At 35.9% G+C, this 25,617-nt stretch overlaps 1 protein-coding gene across 3 annotated transcripts in view; it reads left to right on the top strand.

The window, feature by feature from the left end:
- LOC123311194 (adhesion G-protein coupled receptor G2-like) overlaps nucleotides 1-25,617 on the top strand; it is a 273,671-nt gene that overhangs the window by 224,524 nt on the left and 23,530 nt on the right. For all 3 annotated transcript variants that reach the window (XM_044895016.1, XM_044895018.1, XM_044895017.1), the window contains one exon: nucleotides 7,155-7,341. In XM_044895016.1, coding sequence (XP_044750951.1) covers nucleotides 7,155-7,341 — 187 coding nt within the window. The remainder of the gene's footprint in view (nucleotides 1-7,154; nucleotides 7,342-25,617) is intronic.

The raw sequence follows: 25,617 nt of genomic DNA, 5'->3' as shown, positions 1-25,617 counted from the left end.
ACTGGTATATAAAGAAAAAAGCGTCAAAATCCCATATTGACAAAAAAAGGCCAGCAAGAATCACGTGGATGTGTGTGGAAAATTAAACGCATAATTCACTTTCGAATGGCAATACCCTTTTACATTCAACAGAATTAACTTGCATACCTGCAACAGAACATTATACTGGGTTCCCCATAATAGACTTCCCATTTTATTTCATTAATAAATTACCTACGAGTTATTTGAATAAGTTGTTCTTTGTGGGAATATCTTCTGTAGTCTTTGAGATTTAGGTTAATTATTAATCAAGTAGGCGCCTCTGTCATAAATAAGTTGTGAATTAATAATTTCGTGGAACGTCATTTTTCTGCGGTGTGTTCAGTTTAGTTAGTTAATTTGTTAGTTTCCATCAATAATTATTTGAATTATTAAATTTTTTGGCTTCGAGAGATTATTTCAACATCCGTTTGTAGTTTTATGGAATACACAGTTCAACAACGTGTGTTTTGTGTAGAAACTTAGGTACATAAGAAGCAATTCGATAGAAGAAGTCAAGATTTTTTCCTTTGGGGATATTGTAACGTTTTCTTCGCTTGATTAAAACGTCCAACTTATTAAAATTATTTATTTACACATAATACACTTATAACTCATAAACTAACTATATCACAACTATTTATTTCCACTCGTATTTATTTGCACTAGTCGCTTGCACTGTGAACTATATCTGTACTTGTACTTGCCTACCTGCTCCTCCGCTGGGCTTATATAGGCGCCGGAAACATTCAGGTACCTTCGCGAACCTTTCGCGGTTATTCTGGAAGCTTTCGACCGCTCTGGTTCTCGAAAGGTCCGACCGCAAGGGCCGGACTGGTTACACTGTCCCCTCCTTAAGCCTGTTCTGTCCCAGAACAGATTTAGTGAATTCCTCCGAGGACCGTGGCGAAACCTGCACTCATCACCATTCCTACAGTAGCCATTCTGATGGAAGTAGCACTCCACAGTTTTTCCAGGCTCCCTGGCCTGCTTTGGGTTGAAACTGCACACCAGGATCCGTATACCAGTCCCCTGAAATACAACCTCCAGCATGCTTCGCACAACTCGCCAATTTAGCTGGTCCAATCCACAACCGAGCTTGGGAACAGCTAATTTCCTAACCCCAAAGCGTTGAAGGTCTTCTTTCAAGCTATGCAGTGCCGTCCATAGATTCTGATAGGTTGGCTTCTGATAGGAATGTTGCTTCGTGACTAGGTGATAAATGAACCGACCTTCAGCCTTCAATTTCAAAACTTTTCCGATTCTTGGCTGCTGTCGCAATAGTTGTTCCTGACGTCCAAATTTATTTCTGAATACTCTTGCTATTCCTTTGCTCATACGAAGGTCCTCCGCTACGCAATGAGCGAGAGAGTATTCCTTAGACACGGTAAAGAGATCTTGATGTACTTCCTGTGTAACGCCGAACCGTGCAACGCATGTCTCACCATAACAATCCATAAACTTCTGGTAATCACTGCTACCTTGCATCGGGGCTTCCACAAGACGTACTTCTTCTTCGTCCTGCGCGTACGGGGCTAATCGGTTGAAATGGACAACCTTTGGTTTTCCTCTGGGGAGCTTCCTTATCCGGTAAACTACATCATTTATCCTCTTGATTATTTCATACGGTCCCTCCCACTGTCTCTGCAGCTTTGGTGAAAAACCTTTCTTCCTTTGTGGATTATGTAGCCACACCAGATCCCCAGTGGTGAATCCACCTTCAATAGCCTTGATGTCGTAGCGCATTTTCATTCGGTCACTTGCTTGCTGCATTTGATTGCGCACCTTGCCATGAATGTAATCCAGCTTGTTCCTTAATTTACTAACGTAGTCCTCCCCAGCTACGTCTTCTCCAGGCTTACATCCAAACTCTAAGTCGCAAGGCAGTCTTATTTCTCGGCCGAACATTATACTGGTTGGAGTTTCCTTGGTAGATTCTTGAACCGAAGATCTATATGCCATGGTGAATATTCATCCCAATCCCGCTGGTGATCAGAAACTACTTTGGCTAGATGTTTTCCCATGGTCCGATTCATTCGTTCGACCATGCCGTCTGATTGTGGATGAAGAGGTGTAGTCCTTGTTTTGTGAATTCCCAATTTGCTGCATACTTCTTGGAATAACTTCGATTCAAAATTTCGGCCTTGATCACAATGCAGCTCCAGAGGTATTCCAAATCTGCAGAAGAATTCTCTGACCAATTTATCAGCTACCGTACTTGCCTCTTGATTAGGAATACCGTAGGCTTCCACCCATTTCGTGAAATAGTCCATCGCTACCAAAATGTACTTGTTTCCATGGTCTGTTTCGGGAAAGGGGCCAGCGATGTCGATAGCTACTAGTTCCATGGGGGATCCGACGTTATATTGCCTCATTGGTGCTTTCCCTTTACCATAAGGTCCGTTAGCAGCAGCACAAACCTTGCATCTTCTACACCAATCTTTAACGTCTCTCTTACAATTTGGCCAATAAAATCGCTGCCTGACTTTTTCCAACGTCTTGGTTATCCCGAAATGTCCACCTGAAGTTCCATTATGTAGTCTGGTCAGAATGTCTGTCACACGGCTCTTTGGCACAATCAACTGAAGTCTCTGCTCAGTTCCATCTTCATTTTCCCAACAACGTTTCAGAAGGCCTCCATCAATCTTCAATGTTTCCCATTGTGCCCAATACGACTTTACATTCTGGCTCAGTCTGGATACTTCTTCCCAAGTAGGTCGTCTACCGCTCTTCTTCCAACTCAGGATTACTTTCAAGTCGTTATCTTCCTCTTGTGCTCTTTGAATTTCCTCGGGTAGCCAGTCATCTTCGATTACGGTGGTCCGCCTTAAATCGATCTTTTCTTCCAGGCGCGAACAATGGCTGGAATTCTGGAGACACTCAATGGTTTTGGTCAAGCCATTGTCTACCACAGCGACTCCTTTTATTTTCCCAGCTGTAGCCCTTTCAAATTCTGGACGGTTTTGCTTGAAATGCCTCCTTTTGTTGCAGTTCCAGCACACAGCATCCTTTTTCCCAGCAAGCAATATTCTGCGGACTTTTTCTCTGACAATCTCCTCAACAGATCGATCTGTTTCTTGCTCTTGTCTTACACGAAGGTGTCCCCTATGCGACGCTTGCTTCGCTGCCTCAATTTCCAAAGCCTGGGCTAAGGCATCATCTATAGTTCTAGGGCGTGCTAGTCTCAGGGCTTGTTGTATTTCGCTATCTTTTATCCCATCCACGAATGTCTGGATTGATAGCTGTTCCAGGAAGCTATCTGGAGCAGATTGATAAGCCAGCCTGACTAATCGCGCCACATCAGCTTCAAACTCCTGGAGATTTTCCCCTGTTTTCTGCACTCGGTTCTTTATTTGTGCATGGTATACTTGTTGTAAATGAGCATCACCATATCTCATCTGAAGTTTCGATGTAAGAACTTCGTAACAGGCTTGTTGACTCTCCGGGATCGTCTGCAGAATGTTGAGTGCCTCTCCTCGTAGAGCTATTATTAATGCCGTGGCTTTTTCGTTGTCGTTCCAATTGTTTACCAGGGCAGCAGCTTCAAACTGTTTTTGATATGTCGACCAGGGTATTTTTCCATCAAAAATTGGAGGCTTGATCTTCATTCTACTACCTTCGCCGTCATTTTCCGCTTTCGCTGTGCTGTAGGGTGTTGAAGCCAGAATATCTGTTCTGTTTGACATTCTTTTCAAGGAATCTATCAACTTGGAATGATGTTCAATTATTCCTGCCATTTCTTCAAACTTGCCGTTAACCTTGTCAAACTTTTCATCAACTTCGTCAAATTTTCCACTCACTATATCGAATCTCTCGTCCACTTTATCGAATTTTTCATTTATGGTTTCCAGTTTCTTATCCAATTTATCTCTAAGTTGACTCACCACATCCTTACAATTTTCCTTAATCTGGTCCATTTTCTCATTCAACTTACAAGAGTTCTCGTCCATTTTCTCATTCAATTTTCGAGAATTTTCTTCCATTCTCTCGTTCATCTTACTCAAAAAGTCCATTACCGCTTGAGTCTCCATCGCGTTCTGTAGTCTTGTGGTCACTGGCATGAACTCCAAATAATCCAAAATTATTTATTTAATTCGAGCGATGTTGAACCCCACACCTGACACCAATGTAACGTTTTCTTCGCTTGATTAAAACGTCCAACTTATTAAAATTATTTATTTACACATAATACACTTATAACTCATAAACTAACTATATCACAACTATTTATTTCCACTCGTATTTATTTGCACTAGTCGCTTGCACTGTGAACTATATCTGTACTTGTACTTGCCTACCTGCTCCTCCGCTGGGCTTATATAGGCGCCGGAAACATTCAGGTACCTTCGCGAACCTTTCGCGGTTATTCTGGAAGCTTTCGACCGCTCTGGTTCTCGAAAGGTCCGACCGCAAGGGCCGGACTGGTTACAATATTTAAAACCAAAGTGTTTGCGAATCGTCCAGGTATAATCGAGGAAATCGAAGTCAAAATTCGTGAAGAAGTTGAAGGAATAGAAGGTTTGCTACGCCGTGTATTGAACCACTTTTTATCTAATATTGAAAAATGTGTTGAAGTTGGTAGAGGTCATTTAGAAGACGTAATTTAGTATAATAAAAAGTTTGTTTTGTTAACTAAAAAGCTTCAAGCTATAGTAAACAGCTAAACCGACCGCAATGACAATGAATTTTTCATCCTACTAATCATATAAAAAAAACTACACAGTTTTTTACAAATAGCATCCAAATGGTTATTATAGTTTTAACTTAAAGAACTATCAAGATGAATTCCTAAGAATTTTATATAAGGTGATTCGTTGGTACCTAAATGGCTGAAGCTAAGATTAGATAGGGTGGATCCTCAGGTGAGTTAGAATAACTTTTATTTGAAGGGTCTATCTTTCTTTTTGATCAAAATACATAGGGTGGTTCGAAATTTATGGGTTATCGAAAAAATTACAAAATCAATGAAACACTCCGTATCTTGATAACAAAAGACATAGACTCTTTTAATATCCATAGGTTATTCTGACTCACCTCAGTTCCTCTATCCACCCTAAGCTTCCGCCCGTTTACCAATGAATCACCTTGTATATTAACTTCGAATTTGAAAACCTTGTATCAATTTTTCAGGATTCTCATTCTATACTCATTTCATCTGCCCCCGAAAAAATATCCACCGTATGCGTGTTCTATCCACAAAAAATATTGTGGAAGTAATCTCTTTCATGAAGATATGAAGCCATATGCTCCAACATTCTTGTTTTTCATGTTTGTGGTCCTTATCTGAAATCCAGGATGAATTTCAGTAATTAATTCAGCCGCTTAGGCTGAAAACAGGAAGAAAAGTCGGAAAATTTGTGAGGATGTTGGAGGTGGATGTGGTCTGTGCAACCGGAAGGAAGTAGATAACAAGCCAAACCAGGCCTTTAAATGGATTACTCACCCCTTACGTCACTTCCAGACTGCCCTGATTATATTTCAGGAAGGGTCCTATTTAAACTAACCGGTTTGTTTGATATTTTATCAGAATTACACAAGGAAGCTACAAATATTATCATTGTTCGAAATATATCTTTTCAAACCATGCAGTACTTATTCGTGCTCATAACTACTAAGGGATGTCATTGATTTATCGAAAATCTGTTTGGAGACTACCATCCAATTGAAATTCGCGTCGGATTGATTTTGTGCGACAAAATTATTCAACTGGTTGGTTAGTTTTCATACAATTAAAAAATGTTAATTGCTGGATGGGATGATTTAGGCTCCATTCATATTGAACAATGAGATAAAAATGAACTTGATTCATACCGGCTTAAACTTGTTGAACGATGTTGGAATAGGCGAGCAACAAGCAACACAAATTTCCGAATTAAATTTCCGTTCCAATTAATGTGGAAAATTCAAGCTTTCTCCACTGAATTCGAATAATTTCTACTTCTTGCTTACTTAATCTCAATGTGGTAAGGGATAATTCCATTATGTTGCAGTGAATATTTCTCAATTGCTCTCTTACTGTATTGGTTTTTATTATGCTTCCATTTTTACCTAACGCATTTGTGCGCTTTTCCATACCTTTTCAAGTTCCAATTGCCGCTAATCAGAATCAAAATTACATTAGTCAAAATAAAATTTGCAACATCTGTTTCAAACTGGCACTAATCAGAAGCAAATTGGCAATAATCAATTTCAATCTGGCAACATTAAATTGTAAATTGACAAAACAAATTAAAATTGGCAGTTCTGAATTTGAATTTTGCATTGGAATAAAATGTATTCAATGAGAAAATTTTATTGAATGATATACACAGTAAATAACGTAATAATTAACTAAAACCCTTTGAAAATAACGAATTTCCTCAAAAAATTATATCTTGCATGTCATGTCCAATGCAGAAGGAATGAATCTTTGGATATAAGCAATGAATTTTGCACAATATTGCTATGAACAATATATTCTCTAATCTCTTGAAATGCTGGATTCTACCATTTCGTTTGAAAACGAGAGACGGAGGATAACCACAATCGTACGTTGGATGTAAAAATCATTTGTACATTTTATTGATGATATTGAATGAGCACGATAATTTTACCCGTTTCTGAAAAAAGCGCAATATAAGTCTTCATTTGCCTCGGAGGGAAATTTCAATTTTATTTAATTTATAAAAATTATGTTTTCGAATGTCAGAAAACTGTTTACTGTTTCTGTGCTGCTAAATGTGATTTAGGAGAATTATTTTTGCTGTGACATTATAATCTATTGTCCTTCAACTTTAACACTCTGTATGTTAGCAATAGCCTTTCAAGGAATATTTGTTCCTATCACTTTGTTTCGATCTTCAGTGTATGTCCCAATTATCGCCCATAATTTGCATGAAGTTTTCAAAAACGGTTACTACTGCTGAAAATAGCCCAACACCTCCCTGTTAGCATTATGAGAAAATAATTTATGGCTTCTGTGAATTGTACAATACAAAATAGGTCAGTTTGAAGCCAAAATTCAAATCAATACCTACCTCAAATTATTGTTCAACGGAACAAAAAGTATTGATATATTTCAAAATAATCGTCATTTTTTTACTTTCTGTGATAGCCTATTATGAGGGGTATTTTAATGTTAACTCGAAATATTTCAGGTTCCTGGATAATAAATCCTTCTACATCTGTTATCTGGTTCCATGTTGCATCTGCTTTCTTTGTACCGTATGGTACATGTTATGTGCCATAGTAGCCGTGTACAGAGCGGTGACAATCCAACTAGATAGGAAAGTAAGAAGTAGAATGCTCAAAAAGAGACGAATGCAGATATTTCTATTCTTCAAGGTAAGAATCATTAATAAGTTTCCAACATGAGCCATTGCTCCGTATAAATTATAGATGAATATCAAATAATTATTCGAAAAACGCTGAGATTGACCACATCTTCAAGAATTCTCATGAAGGTGATCGGTGAGTTTTGAAAAATTTGAAATGGGAATGTGGAAATGTAGTTTCCAAATATTCTTTTCTAAAAATGCGGAATAAATTTTTTTTTGTATTTTCAACAATGACTCCTCTATGTATTTCCTGAAGCTTTTTATGGTTTTCACTCCCAATCTCTGGAACAAAATCAATTAAAAAAATTGAAATGCACGATTTGCTCCTGCGTAAATTGTGGCACTAATTTGTCAGGAGCAAATAAATTTTTTCAATTGATTTTGTTCCAGAGATTGGGAGTGAAAACCCTAAAAACTTTCAGGAAATACAGAATCCCCCAGAATAAATTTCCATCGATATCCTTTATGTATGGCTGAAAAGAAAAGTGATTTAGTGGAAGCTCTTGTCGGAATGATTCAAAATTAAATAATCTACTTGTAAAGGTAGATTTTTCAGATGCCAATATATCTCACGATTTCAAGGTATTAGCAAGGATATCCTGTCGAACTTTGGTCAGATTGCTTGATGACCTGATCGAGCATTATAATAAATCATGACAAGTTTCATAACAAATGGAAGAACGGTAATAATAATAAAAATTGCAAAATTTGCACCTTGCGAAAAATATTATTTTCACTCTGTGATACGGCTCTGAGCATCTAGAAATAGTGCGATCGATAAACTTGGCCTTATCCAACCCTTAGCACGTTCGTGAACTATATCATTACTGTACGATTCATCATAGTTGAATGTGACCTTGGGAAAAAAAGTTGCGTGAAAATTAGGACTACTCCAGCATGCTCCAATTCCTTATTCTTCCATAGTTTCGTTTTCCCTCCAAATGAAATATGACCTATAAATTAGTTCTCAAGAGAAATTGTTTTTCGGGAAGAACTTGTGGTCACGTTATATTCCTATGGCCGTATGTAGTATTTCTATGAACACAAATTAAGTCCTTGAACCGCGTTAATTTTAGGATTTTCATAAAATGAAGATGGTTTGTGAATTTGATCTTTGTTGAAATGATAAATATTCATAAGCTGTCCATATTTTTATTTTTTTTTCCGAAGGCTTCACACATATTCAACATTAGATTCGGAGTTGATATTTTCACCCATAAAGTACCGAGTTAAATTTTTGGACAGGAACTTGCCACATACGCGGTGTCCCGGAATGACCGCAACAAAATTTGCTCACATATTCTCGACACAAAATTAGGAGACCTCTATTTGGAGACACTTTTTACTGGGTCAAAATGTAGTTTGAGCCACCAAACATTAACCGCTCAACAATTTCAAAGTTGTTGAACGGTTAGAAATCCCATTCAATGGAAAAACAAAAATAAATCTTCCTATATAATGACATCCAACCAACATCGACAGTTATGCCGGTTTACAATGCCGTTAAGGTAAAATGAACACCCGTCCGAAAAGCAGATATGTATATGAAACATGTAGTTTTGATTACCATTAATCATTTCACTAACCACTTCATAGAATAAATTGGAGTCGCCGATCGGGATCATCTGCATTCTTTTCCTGAAACAATCGTATCTTATAAGGATGGAATTTTTTTTTAATGTTTTTCAAGGAGTCTCATGATTGTTGTGCGTGAAACACCAGATGAATCGGACAATTTCCTAGTACTAAAGGTCGGATGCATTGCTACATGACCTAAGACAGCCATGTATCTCCCTTCGTCTCTTTCATGCACCCTCTTTTTGTTTCCGACTGAACAGTTATAGCGTCAAATTTGACAACTAGTTGCACAACCATTTGCAGCGGATACATTTTTCCAGGATTTCGTTCTTTAAATAAAGCCGCTGTTGTTCGCGCAGTCATTGTGTCTAAAAAGTAATGTGATCATTTTAACCTTTTTTTCTACGGAATACACCATTTTAATTATCCTACAAATCTACAATCGCATTGACAGACTTGCAACGTTCTTAAAATTTATGATAGACTAATATAAGGTAAATCAAAAACATGATCCGTTGAATTTTTTGGACACAATTAATACTTAACAACATAACTACTAAATACCTTTGAAATATGTCGGATACAAATAATATTCTCGAGGTGAATTCCACTTTGCTTCTTTCACTATTTTCACTGTTATTTCATTATCGATGGATATTTTGAAGCGAAATTTGAAGTTCGGATAGTAGGGGAGACTAGGGAGCATTGATACATGGAGAGGCTTGATACAGGCTTATATCCGCGGTATGTAGCCGTTTTTAAAAGTAATATACTGGTGAACACTATTCTCTGGCAGAAGGCACTACGTGACCTTAATCTGTAAGGCTAACAGTAGTTTGTTCGTGAAATATTCAACAAAGAGTGTTTCGAGGTGAGAAATTGTAAGTATTTACTCACGTTACCCAAGGGTTTTATGATCATGTATTAATTTTTCGGCATAAACAAACATTTGACTGGGAAATATGCATAAAACTACTTAATTTACTGTTTTATTAGGTTGCCAAAATGTATGGATATAAAATGAAAACATAAATTACTTTAAAACTTGCTTTCAGGGAGGTTTGAGACATTTAGGGTGGGGAGGCCTGATACATGTATCATCTTTAAAAAATATTCCGGAGCTGGTTGGACAAGCCTACATAAAGGCGTTTTCACCATCCAACCTAACTTCTGAACATGTTTCTGCACCTACGGGACCAAAGCAAACCAGTATCATTCCTGACCCACCTACTGATCTACTAATTCTGGATCAGGCATCAGGGGTGGTCGCAATGGTGCCACGAAGAATGTGACCGAGTTAGAAATGGCACAAAAATTTTTATATATGACATTTGCAAGTGATAACAATGGGCCTTATATTTTTAGTTTATGTGTCTCATGCCTCCCAGTACACCGTATCAATCCTCCCATATGTGGGAAGGCTTGAGACAGTTTGCATGTTTTTGTGTTCAACGTTTTGTACAGAATATGATGTTTATGTTTTGAGAATTCTATATTTATTTCGTTGAACGATTAATCGAAGAATTATATAATGTTATAAAAGTCCTGTTTCTTCATATAATTCATTTTACAATCCATTTTGGGTGAGACAGTCGGGTTTCTCGCTTGTTATTCATGATAGAGCCTTGCGGTTTTCACGTTCCTGTTCTACTCTTTTGTGAAACCTTATGAGACTCGTAATGAGATAACTGTTTCTGTTTATGAGATACAGGGCGATTTTGGAAGTTGATACTTTTCGGACCCTTCCTTTATCTCCGAAGTTATTAGAAATAATGCTGAGCTAAAAACTGCGTCTGATACTGAATTCTGCGTAGAATCCAGGGGCGTACTCAATTTTTTTTCGGGGTATGATTTTGAAGATACGACACAGACCTATATTTTTTTCAATGGAACACTCTGTATTTTATTACTTCGTTAAATTCGTTTTTTTTCCTTCAACATGATGTATAATATTATATAGGTAGGATGTTCAGAAATGCTAAAAAACACTAAAATATCACATAATGATGAATCATTTGGATAATTTTCATTGGTGATTTTTACTCATAGGATAGTAAGCGAACAAAGATAATACACTCATCACTAACACGAAAAACAAAACGTAGGTACCTACCTAGATAAAATCATAATACAAATCAGATACAGAAGAAATAACGAATAAAATATTTATCATTGATACATATTTTCACCGTTGCATAATATCTTACTAATTAAACTGTTCAAATTGTTATCCAGGGGCGTACTCAATATTTTTTTTTCGGGGTATGATTTTGAAGATACCACACAAACCTATATTTTTTTCAATGGAAAACTCTGTATTTTATCACTTAGTTGAATTCGTTTTCTCTTTCCTTCAAAATGATGTATAATATTATATAGGCATGATGTTCAGAAATCCTAAAAAACACTAAAACTTTTTGTTAGTGGGCCATGAATTTCCCAAGTTTCAAGAAGAGAATTATTACTTTCGATTATTAAAAGTAATAGGTCATGGATGATAAAATAGTTATTTGTGCAACCAGTTGGGAAACGCATTATTTTTCGTAATTAGCGTATTTCTGCTCATCTCATCTTCTCATCTCGATTCGCTCATTACGCAAAAGATCGTGAAATTCGAGAAATAGTTTTTCCCAACGTTTTTCAAACAATATTTTTTTCTAATTCTGAATAGGATGTTACTTTGAATTCAAATTAAAAGTACCAAAAACGTCTTCAAAAGCTTCTCGCGGAAATTCCTCAGTAACTATGAAAGCAAGTATTGTTTCATCATCAGTTGCGAAATATTTTACTTTGCGTAACTGGTTGCGAAAAGTAAAACGACTCAAAACGTCAATGAGTTTCAAAAAGTGTCACTTTAGAAAAACATCCTTGTGTTAATATGGCTACTATGCATTTGGCAGCATTGTTTTATCAAGTAGGCATTGGAGAGGAAAAAACGAATATGATCTAGCTGTCATCGCTATGAATTATTATTGTCTTTCAGACACAACACTTCGTGCATCAGCAGAAGCAGCTTTCCAGGACTCACAAAACCGCCCTTTTATAATATTGAATGCATTCAGCCGTATTGAAAAGGTTTGTCAATTATGTATTGGGGAAAATGGACAACAATTTGAACAGTTTAATTAGTAAGATACAACGGTGAAAATTTATATCAATGATAAATATTTTATTCGTTATTTCTTCTGTATCCAATTTGTATTATGATTTTATCTAGGTAGGTACCTACGTTTTGTTTTTCGTGTTAGTGATGAGTGTATTATGTTCGCTTACTATCCAATGAGTAAAAATCACCAATGAAAATTATCCAAATGATTCATATTTTATATGGGAAATCCATGGTCCACTAACAAAAATCATCATTATGTGATATTTTAGTGTTTTTTAGCATTTCTGAACATCCTACTTATATAATATTATACATCATTTTGAAGGAAAAAAAAACGAATTCAACGGAGTAATAAAATACAGGATGTTCCATTGAAAAAATATAGGTTTGTGTCGTATCTTCAAAATCATACCCCGAAAAAAAAATGAGTACGCCCCTGGATTCCACGTAGAATTCTGTATCAGACGTAGCTTTTAGCTCAGCATTATTTTTAAGAACTTCGAAGATAAAGTAAGGGTTCGAAAAGTATCAATTTCCAAAATCGCCCTGTATCTCATAAACGGAAACAGTTATGCAAAATCTGATTAGGACAACTTGAGTTTCACAAAAAAGTGGGACAGGAACGTAAAAACCGCAAGGCTCTATCTTAAATAACAAGTGAGAAACCTGGCTGTCTCACCCAAAATGGGATGCACTGTACACTTCTAATAAATTGAGATGTAGATCTGCACTCAATCATCCAGGTCGAGCTCCAGTTGTGGACTGACTTAGATCGTAAAGCTGTTTGACTATCCGTCAGAGTGTTCATTTACCTGCCGGTCCAGTTGCTCTCGACAAGCTGTCTAGAATAATGATCGCAAAATTTTCCTTCGAAAACTCAGTCGCAAAACTACTTAGTTGGCGTTCAGCTCAGTCAGAGGTCTGCGACAGTATAGACCTTGGTTTTTTGAAGCCATCTGTAGGGTCCAGTAGGGTGTTTCTAGATAAACGATCCAGTCACTACTGCTGGGTAACAAAATACTTATGGTTACGTTCACATTGGTTTTTGTTACAGCCAGATGAATTCTCCTACAGCAACACCCTGGCATCTTATTCAGCCAGGAACATCACTATCAGCGGATTTCATAAAACTTTGATTGTCCGATCAACGGTTTGACAGTCACTCGATTACTAAAACGAAATCACTGAAACCTTTTCATTTCTGAATATATTGAAGAAGAAGGAATTGAGAATAATTGAATGGTCGTATAAACATCATAATTTGATGCGAGAATGATATTCTGAATGATCATGACTGAATTATCGATTGAAAACAAATTGACGTCTATTCGTTAATCAAGCGTTGATTCCATGATCAAGCTTTATGAAACCTGGGTTATACGTAACACAAAACACCTGGATTCTTGATTCAGTTGCATCCTACGAATCGTATGGTGGAAATTCCTCGTCAAAGTTTCATTCCATCGTTGTTTGTTTCGGATCAGGCAGCTGAAATTAAATTTTACACTCAATTTCCCACCAAGCCCAACCAATTCGATACGGATTATGGCTTATATACTCGTTTCGAATTCTGATTGACAACGGGATCCTGTCTGGGCAAGTTCCACAATGCATTTCCAGATATGCTTTGTGAAAGTTTACAACCCAATTTCGTTACGTGAGGGATCATTTTGTCTCTCAGCAGAAGCGAATCGCAATGGCCGAAGAAGATAAAATTGAAATAGCTCATGAATGCTGCAGTTTGAATGGACTATTCTAACGAATTTGAGATTCACATTCATTGATGCAGAGCCCGTTAGTTTTCATTGACACTTCGCATTGAAAAAATACGAGGATGTATTGATATCTAGCCTAGACCAGTTCCATGCATAAAAAAAATATTGCATTAACATATCAACGAACAATAACTCATTAGAAGTGTCAGTGTGAAGCTTAAGGTCAAAAAAGTAAACCAGAGTTACGCAATAAATTAAAAGAAAGAAGATGTCCACCGAAATTGTGAAAATCGAAAAATTGGAGTATCGAGCCTCGAGCCATCATCAAGTACCTGTATTTAAAAGGGTTAAGAGATAAGCAGATTTACGAATACCCCTGGTGATCAATGTCCTTCGTATGCGACCGTGAAAAATTGGACTGCAAGCTTCCAAAGAGGTCAATTTTCCATTGAATATGATGACCTATCGGGAAGGCCACTTTCTGTGTCAGTTCTCGAAAATATCGATGCAGTTCATGACATAATTTTATCAGACCGTCGAATTGGGCTAAAATGGATATCTGAAGCTCTGAATATTTCATACGAACGCGTTCATCATATAGTTCACGTCAATTTGGAGATGAGAAAAATTGCTGCAAAATGGATCCCCAAATGTTTGAAGGTTGACAAAAATGTGCAAGGGTTGAAGCATCGCGTTCGAACTGTGCTCGATTTGAAAACAGTGTAGACTTCTTAAACCGAATTGTTACTATGTATGAGACATGGAATGGCGACCCTCTGGTTCTCCAAGACCTAAAAAGTTTCGTGTCCAAAAATCTGCTGGAAAAGTTCTTGCTCCAGTTTTTTGGGATTGCCATGGAGTAATCATGATTGATTTTTTGGATAAGGGTAGAACAATAACCGGAGATTACTATTCGACATAACTGATCACTCTACGGGAAAAAATGAAAGAGAAAAGACGCAGAAAGCTATCCAAAGGTGTTTTATTTTTGCAGGACAACGCCCTTGCTCACAAATCTCATGTTGCCATGCAAAAAATTCGTGATTTAGGGCTTGAATTACTCCCCTTAATCACCTGATTTGGCTCTATCCGACTATCATCTCTTTTCTCAACTGAAAAAAAGTTAAAATGGTCGTAAATTTTCTTCCAACGAGGAGGTTATAAAAGCTGTGGAGGTCTGGTTTGCAGAGCAAGAAGAAACTGCTTTTCTGAAAGCAGAGACGTTGCAGGTTCGCTGTAATAAATGTATCCAATTAAGACTAAGAGAAGAATATATTGAGTAATGAAATATTTCGACATTGAAATTTTGTTTGGTTCTATAGTAGGCTAAAATTTTTTCAATAAATCCTCGTACTATTACAGATTAGTTTTGTGAAATCTATAGCGAGAAATTTCAAATAAAAAGCGGAAATGAATAACATTTCTTGTTCTGAATTAACACATAGGTAAACTTTTTTGCTTGACTTGAAGTCTGGGGAGCGTGGTGGCCATGTAACGGGCCCTCCTCTACCAATCTATTTCTGTTGGAAATTAATTTCTGCTGTAAACGCCCTTAATGTATGTAATCCGAAATGACTTTTTTTCTACTACTCGAATGTGGACATACCTCTAACATGAAACAAACATTTATAGCGGGTTTTACAATACTTTGATTGCCCTATCAATGATGTGACAGTCGATTTTCAGAACGAAACAACTGAAACCTTTTAATTTCTGGTTATATTGGAAAAGTAGCATTGAAGAATCATTAAATAGACGATATAGATCATAATCAGATGCGAGAATAATATTTTTAATGCTCCGAACTGCTTTATTATTGATTGAAAACAAATTGAAATTTTTCCATCAATCAAGCGTTGATTCCAAACTTTGTGAATCCGGTGGTTAAAGAGTTGAAGAGATATAAATTAAACAAGTTTATTCAATCATCTAAGGCTCAGTTGCAAGAAGGCTCATAATTTGGTAAGAGGCTAACATTTCTCTGCGACCTTAAGGTTGCAGAGAAATGTTAGCCCCGTCAATGGGACCCCGTCAAAGCTGTTCTCGCAACTGCACCCTCTTCAGTTCGCCCTCCAGCTACAAAGTTCCATTTAACTCTAGTATCTGAAGGGGCTTCAAGGAAGCTAAGTCCTCATTCCTCCTATATTTTTCTCTTCCAATATCCTAGAAGGAAGCTAGTGAGGAGGTGTAACTTATTCATATCCAAACATAATACTTCTTGGATCTTGCAGATCCTGGAATATTAGTCCTTTTTGGTTTCTTCCTTCTCCAGAAACTCTTTTCTGGTCCATTTCCCTATACCACAGAAAGGTTCTGGGAAAATAAGTGGCGTTTGTGCTAACTTTTTATCCCGTATATTCCAGCGTCAGCCCCTGTCGAGGATTTTGAACCATCAGTACACCATTTAATGGTATTATCTTTGAAATTCTGGATAGTGTATTCCTTTTCTCATTCCCCCCTTTTTCAAAGCATAGTGTTGAAGTTCTTCTCAATGCTTACTTTTTTAATCATAACATCACTAGATAGGTTCGCTGATGAGATGTACTTGTTTAGAGAGGACCAGGCTCTCTGACTTTTAATTCTCTCCTTACCTGTACCTTGCCCTCATGGGCTACCCTATCTATAAGTAGATGTAGAGGAGCAAGATTTGCGACAGTTGCAGGAAAGTCCGTTAAAATTTCATGCTTCATTATTTAATTATTGTAATTTCGACGAAGATAATGTAAATGCAGCTTTAACTCCAAAATTATGGTATTTAGGTATATGGAACATTACATTACAAAAGAAATATAGGGTTATCCGTTCGCAATAACCAAGTTCATTAGTATTCCGAAAAAGGAAAGATCTGATAACAATGTAAATACAACCATAATATCGCCCCTATCACAAAATCCTTGCGAACCAAAATTAATAATATGGTGGGATCCGTTTCCGAGAAAATTGAGGCGTGCCTAACTCAAAATTCACTGTCTTTTTTCTCCACACGTGGGATTCGCGGTATTAAAAAAAAATCTGTTATTGGACCTACAGTCATTGAAGGATACCTAACTGATGATACTCACTCAAATCTGATTGGAAGGGGTAATAGATCAGTTGATAACACTAAGTTAAGAGAATCAACTTTATGAGGATGAAAATATGATTTTTACTTTAGTGAGGCCTTAGAACACAGAACATTTCCAAAGGAACTGGATTGGTAGAAGAAGACGGATTAATGGACACCACGCTCACCAGACTTAAACTTTTACATTTCCTCCTCTGGGGACATTCAAAGTCGGTTATGTATAAAAAACAGCCCCGAGATCTAGAAGAATACAGCAAGCATTCGGACAGCATGCCGAGAAAACCAGGGCCGAATTTGAAAATAGGTTATATTTATGTGAACAAAAAATGGACAACATTTTGAAAATCTTTCATAGTGAAAATTTCTCATTACTCTTATGTTTCATTGCAAATTTCCCTATCGTAACTATTCTTCTCTTATTTCTATTTTTCGGGAATTTATGGAATTTTTGAAGAGACAATCGAGTAACCTTCAAAACAAGATGTCACTTAACCCCATTCCCTTTTAAGATTTAAGGGGTTGCTGTCATCACGATCACAAAAATGATTGGAACCAACCGTATAAAATGCCCCCCTATGGATAGGATTTACCTCTTTATGCATTTGTTCAGATTGTACATGGCGGCCTGATATTAAGGGTGCTACCTTTTCAGACTGACACACTGTATGTTTATACTCCATTCAACTTTATTATAGCACTCGGTTTGCCTTAGAAATTTGACGCATTCCGACATTTCACTCTGTATACTACGAAAATGTGAGGTTATGAACCTTGTCAAAACATTTTTGGGTTTTCAAATGTTATCTGTTCTACGTAAAAGTAATTACTTCGGAAAATATGAAGCGGAAATATGTGACGAACATAATTGACGTTCATACAAACTGACTGAAGGCATAGGTACCAAATCTAGTTATTTACATGCAAAATACAAATACAAAAGATCAGTCTTTATATATTTATTTTTGATATGGAAGAAATTTAATTATCAACACATAATATGCAGTAGCTATGTTGGTTATCTTCTCCGTCTAAAGGTTGAATACTACGTTGTAGATTTCAAAAAATCTAGTTATTTACATGCAAATACAAATACAAAAGATCAGTCTTTATATATTTATTTTTGATATGGAAGAAATTTAATTATCAACACATAATATGCAGTAGCTATGTTGGTTATCTTCTCCGTCTAAAGGTTGAATACTACGTTGTAGATTTCAAAAAAATCAACCCGAAGATGAAATGCATATGATGCAGTGATTGGGAATGGGTATCTCTCGATCGAAATAACAATGGAAGTCAGAAGAATTAAAGGAAGTTTCAAGGCAAGAGAAACTTCACCTTTGAGGAAAAAATTCACATGAACTAACAATTAACAGGACAACTGGCTCGTTTTTCTGGCTGTTTATTTTTAATACTTTGATATAATAGTAATAATAAGAAATGGACGAATGAGTTTTGCTGCTCTGACGAGGTCAAGTAAGACCGAAATCATGGTCAGCATCTACTCTTTGTCGACGAAATGAAATTTCTGATTATACTTCGAGCGATGGTAGTTTGTTAGTTCGATTTAGATCGTGACATTGGTTGATTTAATTATCTGCGGATGTTATGCATCTGAATTAATTTGTTTAATAATAATAATATATTTATTGCTCCCTTAAGATAATTATAACCTATAGGACAAGTCGAATGAAAAATAGAAAAATTAATATTCTGGAACCTTATCTAAAGCCCGTTTGCAACAGCCGAGAATTCTCTGGAGAATTCTCTACAAAATTCTCGCAAGAAAAGGGCGGAGCCTATTTAGTACGCAACTGAACAGAGAATTCTACCGAAAGTGCGTATGTAACGGTACATAATTCACGGCGCATGAAATCTCGAGTAAATTTTCTAGAGAATTCTCGGCTGTTGCAAACGGGCTTAAGATGACATTCATCGAAAATCCTGTAGTAACTTTTCGCCTTCGTTCACCCTAAAAGGAAATTCTCAAATGCCACTGCTTATTTGGGTCTCCTTTTTAGATTTCTGCCAATACGTACTCTCAACTGTTTTGTGTATCACATTTCGTTTATGTTCAATTGTTCTTTAAACCCTGAAAGTGTTCGTTCGAAATTTTTTCACTTTTGCTTGTGGACCCTGAACGGTTTGAGTATGGAGAGTAGAGAGAAGGAGAACGATCGCTGCTCTGAGACAATAGATTTTTTGTGTCCTAAAATATGTACCAATATGGTAGTTCATGTTTTTGCCAACAGGCGCGCTGGCCATCACGGGAGTACGAAATTTTGATTTAAATTAGTTGAAGTTGGCTGAGAGAACTGTTTTCCTGGTGACGGATGATAGGAATATTATTATTTTCGATTTTTGATAAGAGAACAATATATGACCATGGTGAAATGTTGAAGCGTGCGCTAGTATTAGAGTGTTTTGGCAACGGAAAGAAAAGAAGAAGAGATAAAATTTTCGGGAGCATTTTTGAGAGAAAATTGGAAAAAACCTCACCTCAAGAATCGACTCCGAATCAATTTGTGTGTCAAGAGCACTTTTGCGATGAAGATATCAAAAAAAGATGATGAATTCATCAAAAACGAAATCGAAATTGTCATCCCTCGTGAGAAGTTGACTCTTCTGAATAAGAATATCTAACCAATAAAACTACATGGTTTGGAAGTGAATATTCTTGAAGAATTTTGTTGGCATAACATAATATATGGTTTATATCGGTTCTCAGATGAGTATTGGAAACAGAATCTACTCTAATACCTAAGTGATAAATCTGAGATTGCTACCTTTTGTTGTCTTGATGTGTACTACTCCTCACTGCGAATTTATGTAATTTTGAAGATTACGGTGAACCAACTAACATACCTGTTTTCAATAAACAATGATAAACAAAAGTAGGTACAATTTTTTTGATCAGTGATTTCTTTTGAATTTATTTATTTATTTATTTAATCAGGATCCCCAACAGAAATACATCCAATTTCATTGATTTCGTCATTTACTATGAATGAATAAAGCTGATAACATAGTCCCCTTTATAATATGACGTATTTAATTGCATATAATTCAGAGAACTCATATTTAAAATAGATTTGAAGAAGGATATTTGAAAAATCAACAGAAAAACCACGATGACACATAACCTAAAATAAACGCTTGAATCCCCACTCCTTATCGAACCCCTGCGATCGCAGCGACTCCTGTCCTACGTTCCCCGTTTTCGGGGACACATTTTTAGTACGGCGATCGTTATCCTTCTCTCTACTCTCCATAGGTTAGAGACTCGAAAAAAGTGCATAGAATAATAGTTGTATACAACACTTTTCAATGGATTTCAGATTTTTTCTGTGGTGCACCTTTCACGAGATCTTTCCAAAAAACCCAAAAGGGGTAACTCCTTTGCCCTCCTCTCGGCTCACCTGCTACACGCCAGGACTTTGACCCTGAACCAATTTGTAAAGGATTCGTTTAGGTCCCTGCTCACGCACTCCACACCCCCTTCTGAACATTTCCGCAATTCGTTGATTGGACTATAAATCTCATACGCGACTATAATAAGCCACAATTGAAAACCGACCCTTATGTTTGCTGGGTATCTTTCAACACAAAACGTAATTGGTAAAAGTCGAAAAGGAATCGAGAGCAAAAGTGGGCATATAAAGACAATTTCTCCGCCACAGAAAATTTGAATACTAAAATTACATTTTCTTAATAGTCGCCGTTCTTATTCAAGAGCAGTTGAAATGGTGCTCGCTCTTCAAACATTGCGGGAAACCTGAAGGGAATTCTGAAACACGAGAGGGCGAAATAAAACACGCCGTGTCTTTCGATGGAATTAGTTTGGAGTGGTTCAGAAACGAAGCTGTCGATACGGTAGGTCGTATATTTCGCATTTTCAGCGTTTTTTGCGCCCTTAACATCAACAACCTGTCGGACAATCGTGAAGGTGTTTTTCATTAGAGTGAGTGACTCTGACCGTGACATACTATGTGGAATTTTCCCCTGCGTGTTCTCTCGTGTTCGTTTTTCCGTATGCCACTGGAAAGGTTTCAGATTTTTAGACAACTTACTATATATTTGAAATATTTGTCTTTCAGATTTATTCTCTGTCGAGGATTAGCAGTATATTCGCAAAGCTAGCATCAAAATGTGTCATGTTGTGGTGTTTCTGAAATCCCTTATGTATTATTCGCGACTTGATGATTCAATTACGAAAGATTCTCATCTCAGATTTTCCGTATGTCACTTTGTGATATTATGTATCATATCATACTGGTACCTATACAGAGTGTCTGTAAACAAATACGAAGGGCTTAGGGAGATGATTCCTCGATGAAAATAAGCACGGATAGTTCCTATAAATTTTTTTCGGAATTGACCTCCCTTCCAAGATACAGCCTTCAGAAGGCGATGACGAGTTAATAGTTTTTAATTTTTTTATATGTTCTAAAAAACACTGATTCTTAAAACTATACATAATATGAAGCACTTGGTAGATGTTACTCACACAATTTTCTTAGATTTCATAACTTCATTATAAGGGGTTCAAAATAACAACCCCTTATGATTTTCCTTCAAAAATTGTTTTCGTGATTTTCGAAAAATAAAATTGTCTTCTTTCAATTCTGGAGAAGAGAAGTCTATTGCAAAATTTCGATAGAGTCGATACTTTTCTCGGAATAAATGAAAACTTACAAGCAGTATACGAAGGTCTATGAGTCAGAGAGTCGATGTATGTATTTTAGCGAGGTATTCATTCTATGGAACACTTATAAATATACGATGAAATGGAATGAACAGTGATCAGAACTGTAAGTTTTTATTTATTCCGAGAAAAGAATCGACTGTATCGAATTTTTGCAAGAGACTTTTTTCTCCAGAATTGAATGGGAAACCATAAGAGAATTTTATTTTTCGAAAATCTATTCCACGAAAACAATTTTTGAAGTAAAATTTCCTATTACCTCGATTGAGCTACGGCCAACGACGTTATCACGTCGAAATTATCATTTTATATCGATCGTGCCCGTTTTATAACTGCGGCTCAAAGTAGTAGTAGCCATCACGTGACACTGTGATTCTGGGTAGATTTTATCTCTATCCTAAATTCCTAGTTATTTCTTCAACCTGTCATATCGCGAAATATATAAACGAAAAATTCCACCCATGAGGGTGTATTATTTCATTCCATCAAAAGCACCCTTCAATTGAGACATTACTTTGAATTGAATTTGAAATGTTAAAATTGCTTATCGTAGATTGTCCTCGAAAACTAAATTTGTATATCAATCACGGACTTTTTTATAGAAAATTTCTAGATCAACGAAATGTACTTGATCATTTTCCTTTATCTCTTATAGTTTATTCAGCGTCGGCCATGGTAGCCGAAAATTATATTTTTAGTCATCTCTTCATTATATAGGAATGAATTTAACATGAAAACCGGGTCTCATAAATTCTCCAGGCTAATAAAATTGGAGTTATACAGGGTGATTGGTGACGTAAGGGACAACAGCTAAATGGAGATAGAGAACCTAAAACTGAATGAGAATTTGGGTTTCAAATATCCCATAAAGGTATTCGTTTGGGAGGGATACTCCACTTAGCCGTTGTCCCTTACGTCACTAGTCAACCTGTATAAAGACAAACAAACATTCATGTTTTTAGAATATATTATACATTACGATTAGTGAAGAAGTAAGGTTAAGGATTTTTACAGGTACATATAATGACCACTACTAAATTAGAGAAAAATTTAAGAACATATTCTGAATAACAAGGATATGATGAATGCGTATAAATTTTTTCCATTCAAAAATAAAAATTCCGTGGAGGACATCCGCACGCCTGGTTTTTCAAAATGAAGGTTGCGCAAACTTTCAATACTCTCCACATTTTTTCCACCACTATACGAAAATCCAGAATAAAGCGATGCTAGAGAAACTTGTTGGAATTTCCAATATCCGCTTCAGCTTCTGGATGGAAATGTGGAGGTGAATTTGATTTCCCAATATATTTCACATTCCTTCCAGATATTTCTCATATTTGAAAAATATGGGTTGATAAAGCTGACAGGGATATTATCTCACCTATACACGTTTTCATAAGAGCAAATACAATGTAAATAGCCGAACCGTTTGTTTTTTCTCGTTGCATGCATTATTTCGCAAGAATCAGTGAATAGGTACGTTATCGATGATTATATCGATGATTAAGGCAACATTTGTTGTAGGTATAATATAGATTTGAAAATGGTCTTCCAAACATTTTTCCTCAACATTGACCAATTATGCTGCAGGTTCGAAATATATAATTGTAATTGCATCTAATAAGGGCCGGGTTTTTGGAAGTCCTTATAAATCCATTTTGGGACAAGTGTAACTTTGTAAGACATCATGGTAAAATAAACTGTTTTTATTTAAATAGAAAAAAGTATACGAAAACAAGGCACCGATGGCCAGTGACTTATAAAAAAAGTTTTTTAAAATTCCGCCTTTGGTCCCTATTGGGAACTAGGGCTCTGAATAAGGTCTATAATTGGACTGCAATATTTAGGGCGAATTATACTAGAAAAATCTAATCCTTAGGAAGTAATGACTTCAAACTGCTTCGTGGCTTTCGAATAATGAAACGGAAGTTCATATAAATTATATAATTATACGTCTTATGAAATGTATAGGTATAGGTTATAACTTGTCTATTTTCTAGATATAAATTAAACAAATTGTAGTTTCATGATGATGTTCATCAACTTAAGCAAAGAAAAATTACAAATATTTCAAATCAGTCATAGCAACCACTCCAGATTTAGACTAAAAGATATAAGTATATAAAGATATATTTTCTGTTCAACACAGTAATCAATCTAAATGCAATAAATTATATTAATGCATGAGCATTTTGCTCGAAAGCGTTAAAATTGCGATCAATTCGAAAAACCTATGTTAGATTTTTGAATCAAGCGCATTATGACGTGGGCCCACGTCACGTCAGAGTAATCTGAATGCACCTTAAGTCATTAGAGTAACTGATCATGCAATATTTCCGAAACTTCCTACCCGAAATAAGGTCAGGCCCTTATTTGGAGACGACAAAGTGGACCTTGTTTGACACTTAGATATGTCCTGGACAAACCAAGCAAAATCAAAATAAAGAATCTATATCTTAGGTAACTCACCACATCAATCCACGCTTCAACAATGTTTCAACACTATTACTGCAGAATTATTGCATAACTGCGTTTTATAACTAAAACCGCCATGATTGGTTACTAGGGGGAGTAAAGACGGTATCAGTTTATTTTAAGTATTAAGTGCGGGAAGTTCGAAAAGATGCACCTTATTTGAAACGTGTCCTTTTTAGGGGAAATTTCTTATCATTTCTTAAACTTTTTTTATCTAGCATTTACCATTTAAATTCTTCTTCTTCTGCTTCTCTCTATATAGGACCTGGCTACAAGACCATGTGGTCAGGTTCATGGTTCTGAATTTATGCCTAAAGTAGAAATATCTTTTTGTGTGTGAAGAAGTTATTAATCTACCTAGATTTAAAGTGATGAACATGGCGTCCTAATGAGTAGGTTTTGTTCCAAAATGATTGTTGATATTAAACGAAATCAAATGCAGAAAATTGATTCATCTTATCGGAAATTTGAAGATGGAATAACAATAACGACCACTGAAGGAATAATTTTTCCCAGAAATTCAACTTGATCCAAATACTCGAAACTTAAATTCTGACTTAAGTAACTGATTCTAAAAATCTATGAAAAATCCATAACCATTTCGATTGATACAATTGATTGAAACCGAATACAATTAAAAAAATTATTCATGAAATAATACCTACTCTTATGAATTTTGATTCTAGATACTGATTAAACCTTTATGATATTTCAAAAGGAAAGTCCTAACGTCTGAATCTATGAAAAATATGAAGGGGGTGACTAATCAGACGTAAAAACTTTTTTGTAATCACTTAATATTTCCTCTTTAACATGTTTCGGACCAAAAAAGTCCATCTGCTGAAAACGAATCACAAAAAAGAGGAAGCTAAAAAATCAGTATATCGGCAAATGATCAGCAGAAGTATAAAAAGGGAATGCGAACATGAAAAAACTGACTAATTCGATCAAGAATGAACAATATTTAAAATAATCAAAAAGAGAATATATATATATTAATATACAATAGGTAAAATTTTTCTTGTGCTATATTTTATATATTTTAGGTGCAATTTTCTTGGGTTTAGAGCACAATAAAACTTCAGGTATTCAGATTTTATTACTTGTAATCGACATATTTTTCGGCGTATATAAGCCTTTTTCAAGATTAAATGTATTTTTAGATGTAAATGTCCCAGCCAAACCTATTTCATAATCTTGAAAAAGGCTTATATACGCCGAAACATATGTCGATTACAAGTAATAAAATCTGAATACCTGAAGTTTTATTGTGCTCTAAACCCAAGAAAATTGCACCTAAAATATATATTAATATATATATATATATATATATATATATACATTTTTTACAAAAAATATTACAGGAAAACACCAGACCATTGATTACTCCATCTGGAAAAGCAGAATGTTTAGTGTATTAGTAAATCGTCAAAAATAATTATCACGAAAGTTAAAAAGAACATGATAAAAGTCACTCAGCCAAAAAATATCGGTCAAAAAATTAGCTAGTCGGCTAATGAGGTGAATCAATCAGACGGTATGATCTTATTCACAGAAGAATATGCAAAAGGAAAACCAACAGCATCTTCATTGTGTGAAATTAACTGAAGGAAAACATGGAACGGTTAAATTTA

This window comes from Coccinella septempunctata, chromosome 4, assembly GCF_907165205.1.
Source record: "Coccinella septempunctata chromosome 4, icCocSept1.1, whole genome shotgun sequence".
Taxonomy (NCBI): Eukaryota; Metazoa; Arthropoda; class Insecta; order Coleoptera; family Coccinellidae; genus Coccinella; species Coccinella septempunctata.
Note: the sequence above shows the minus strand (reverse complement) of the source record. Positions and strands in the feature narration are given on the sequence as shown.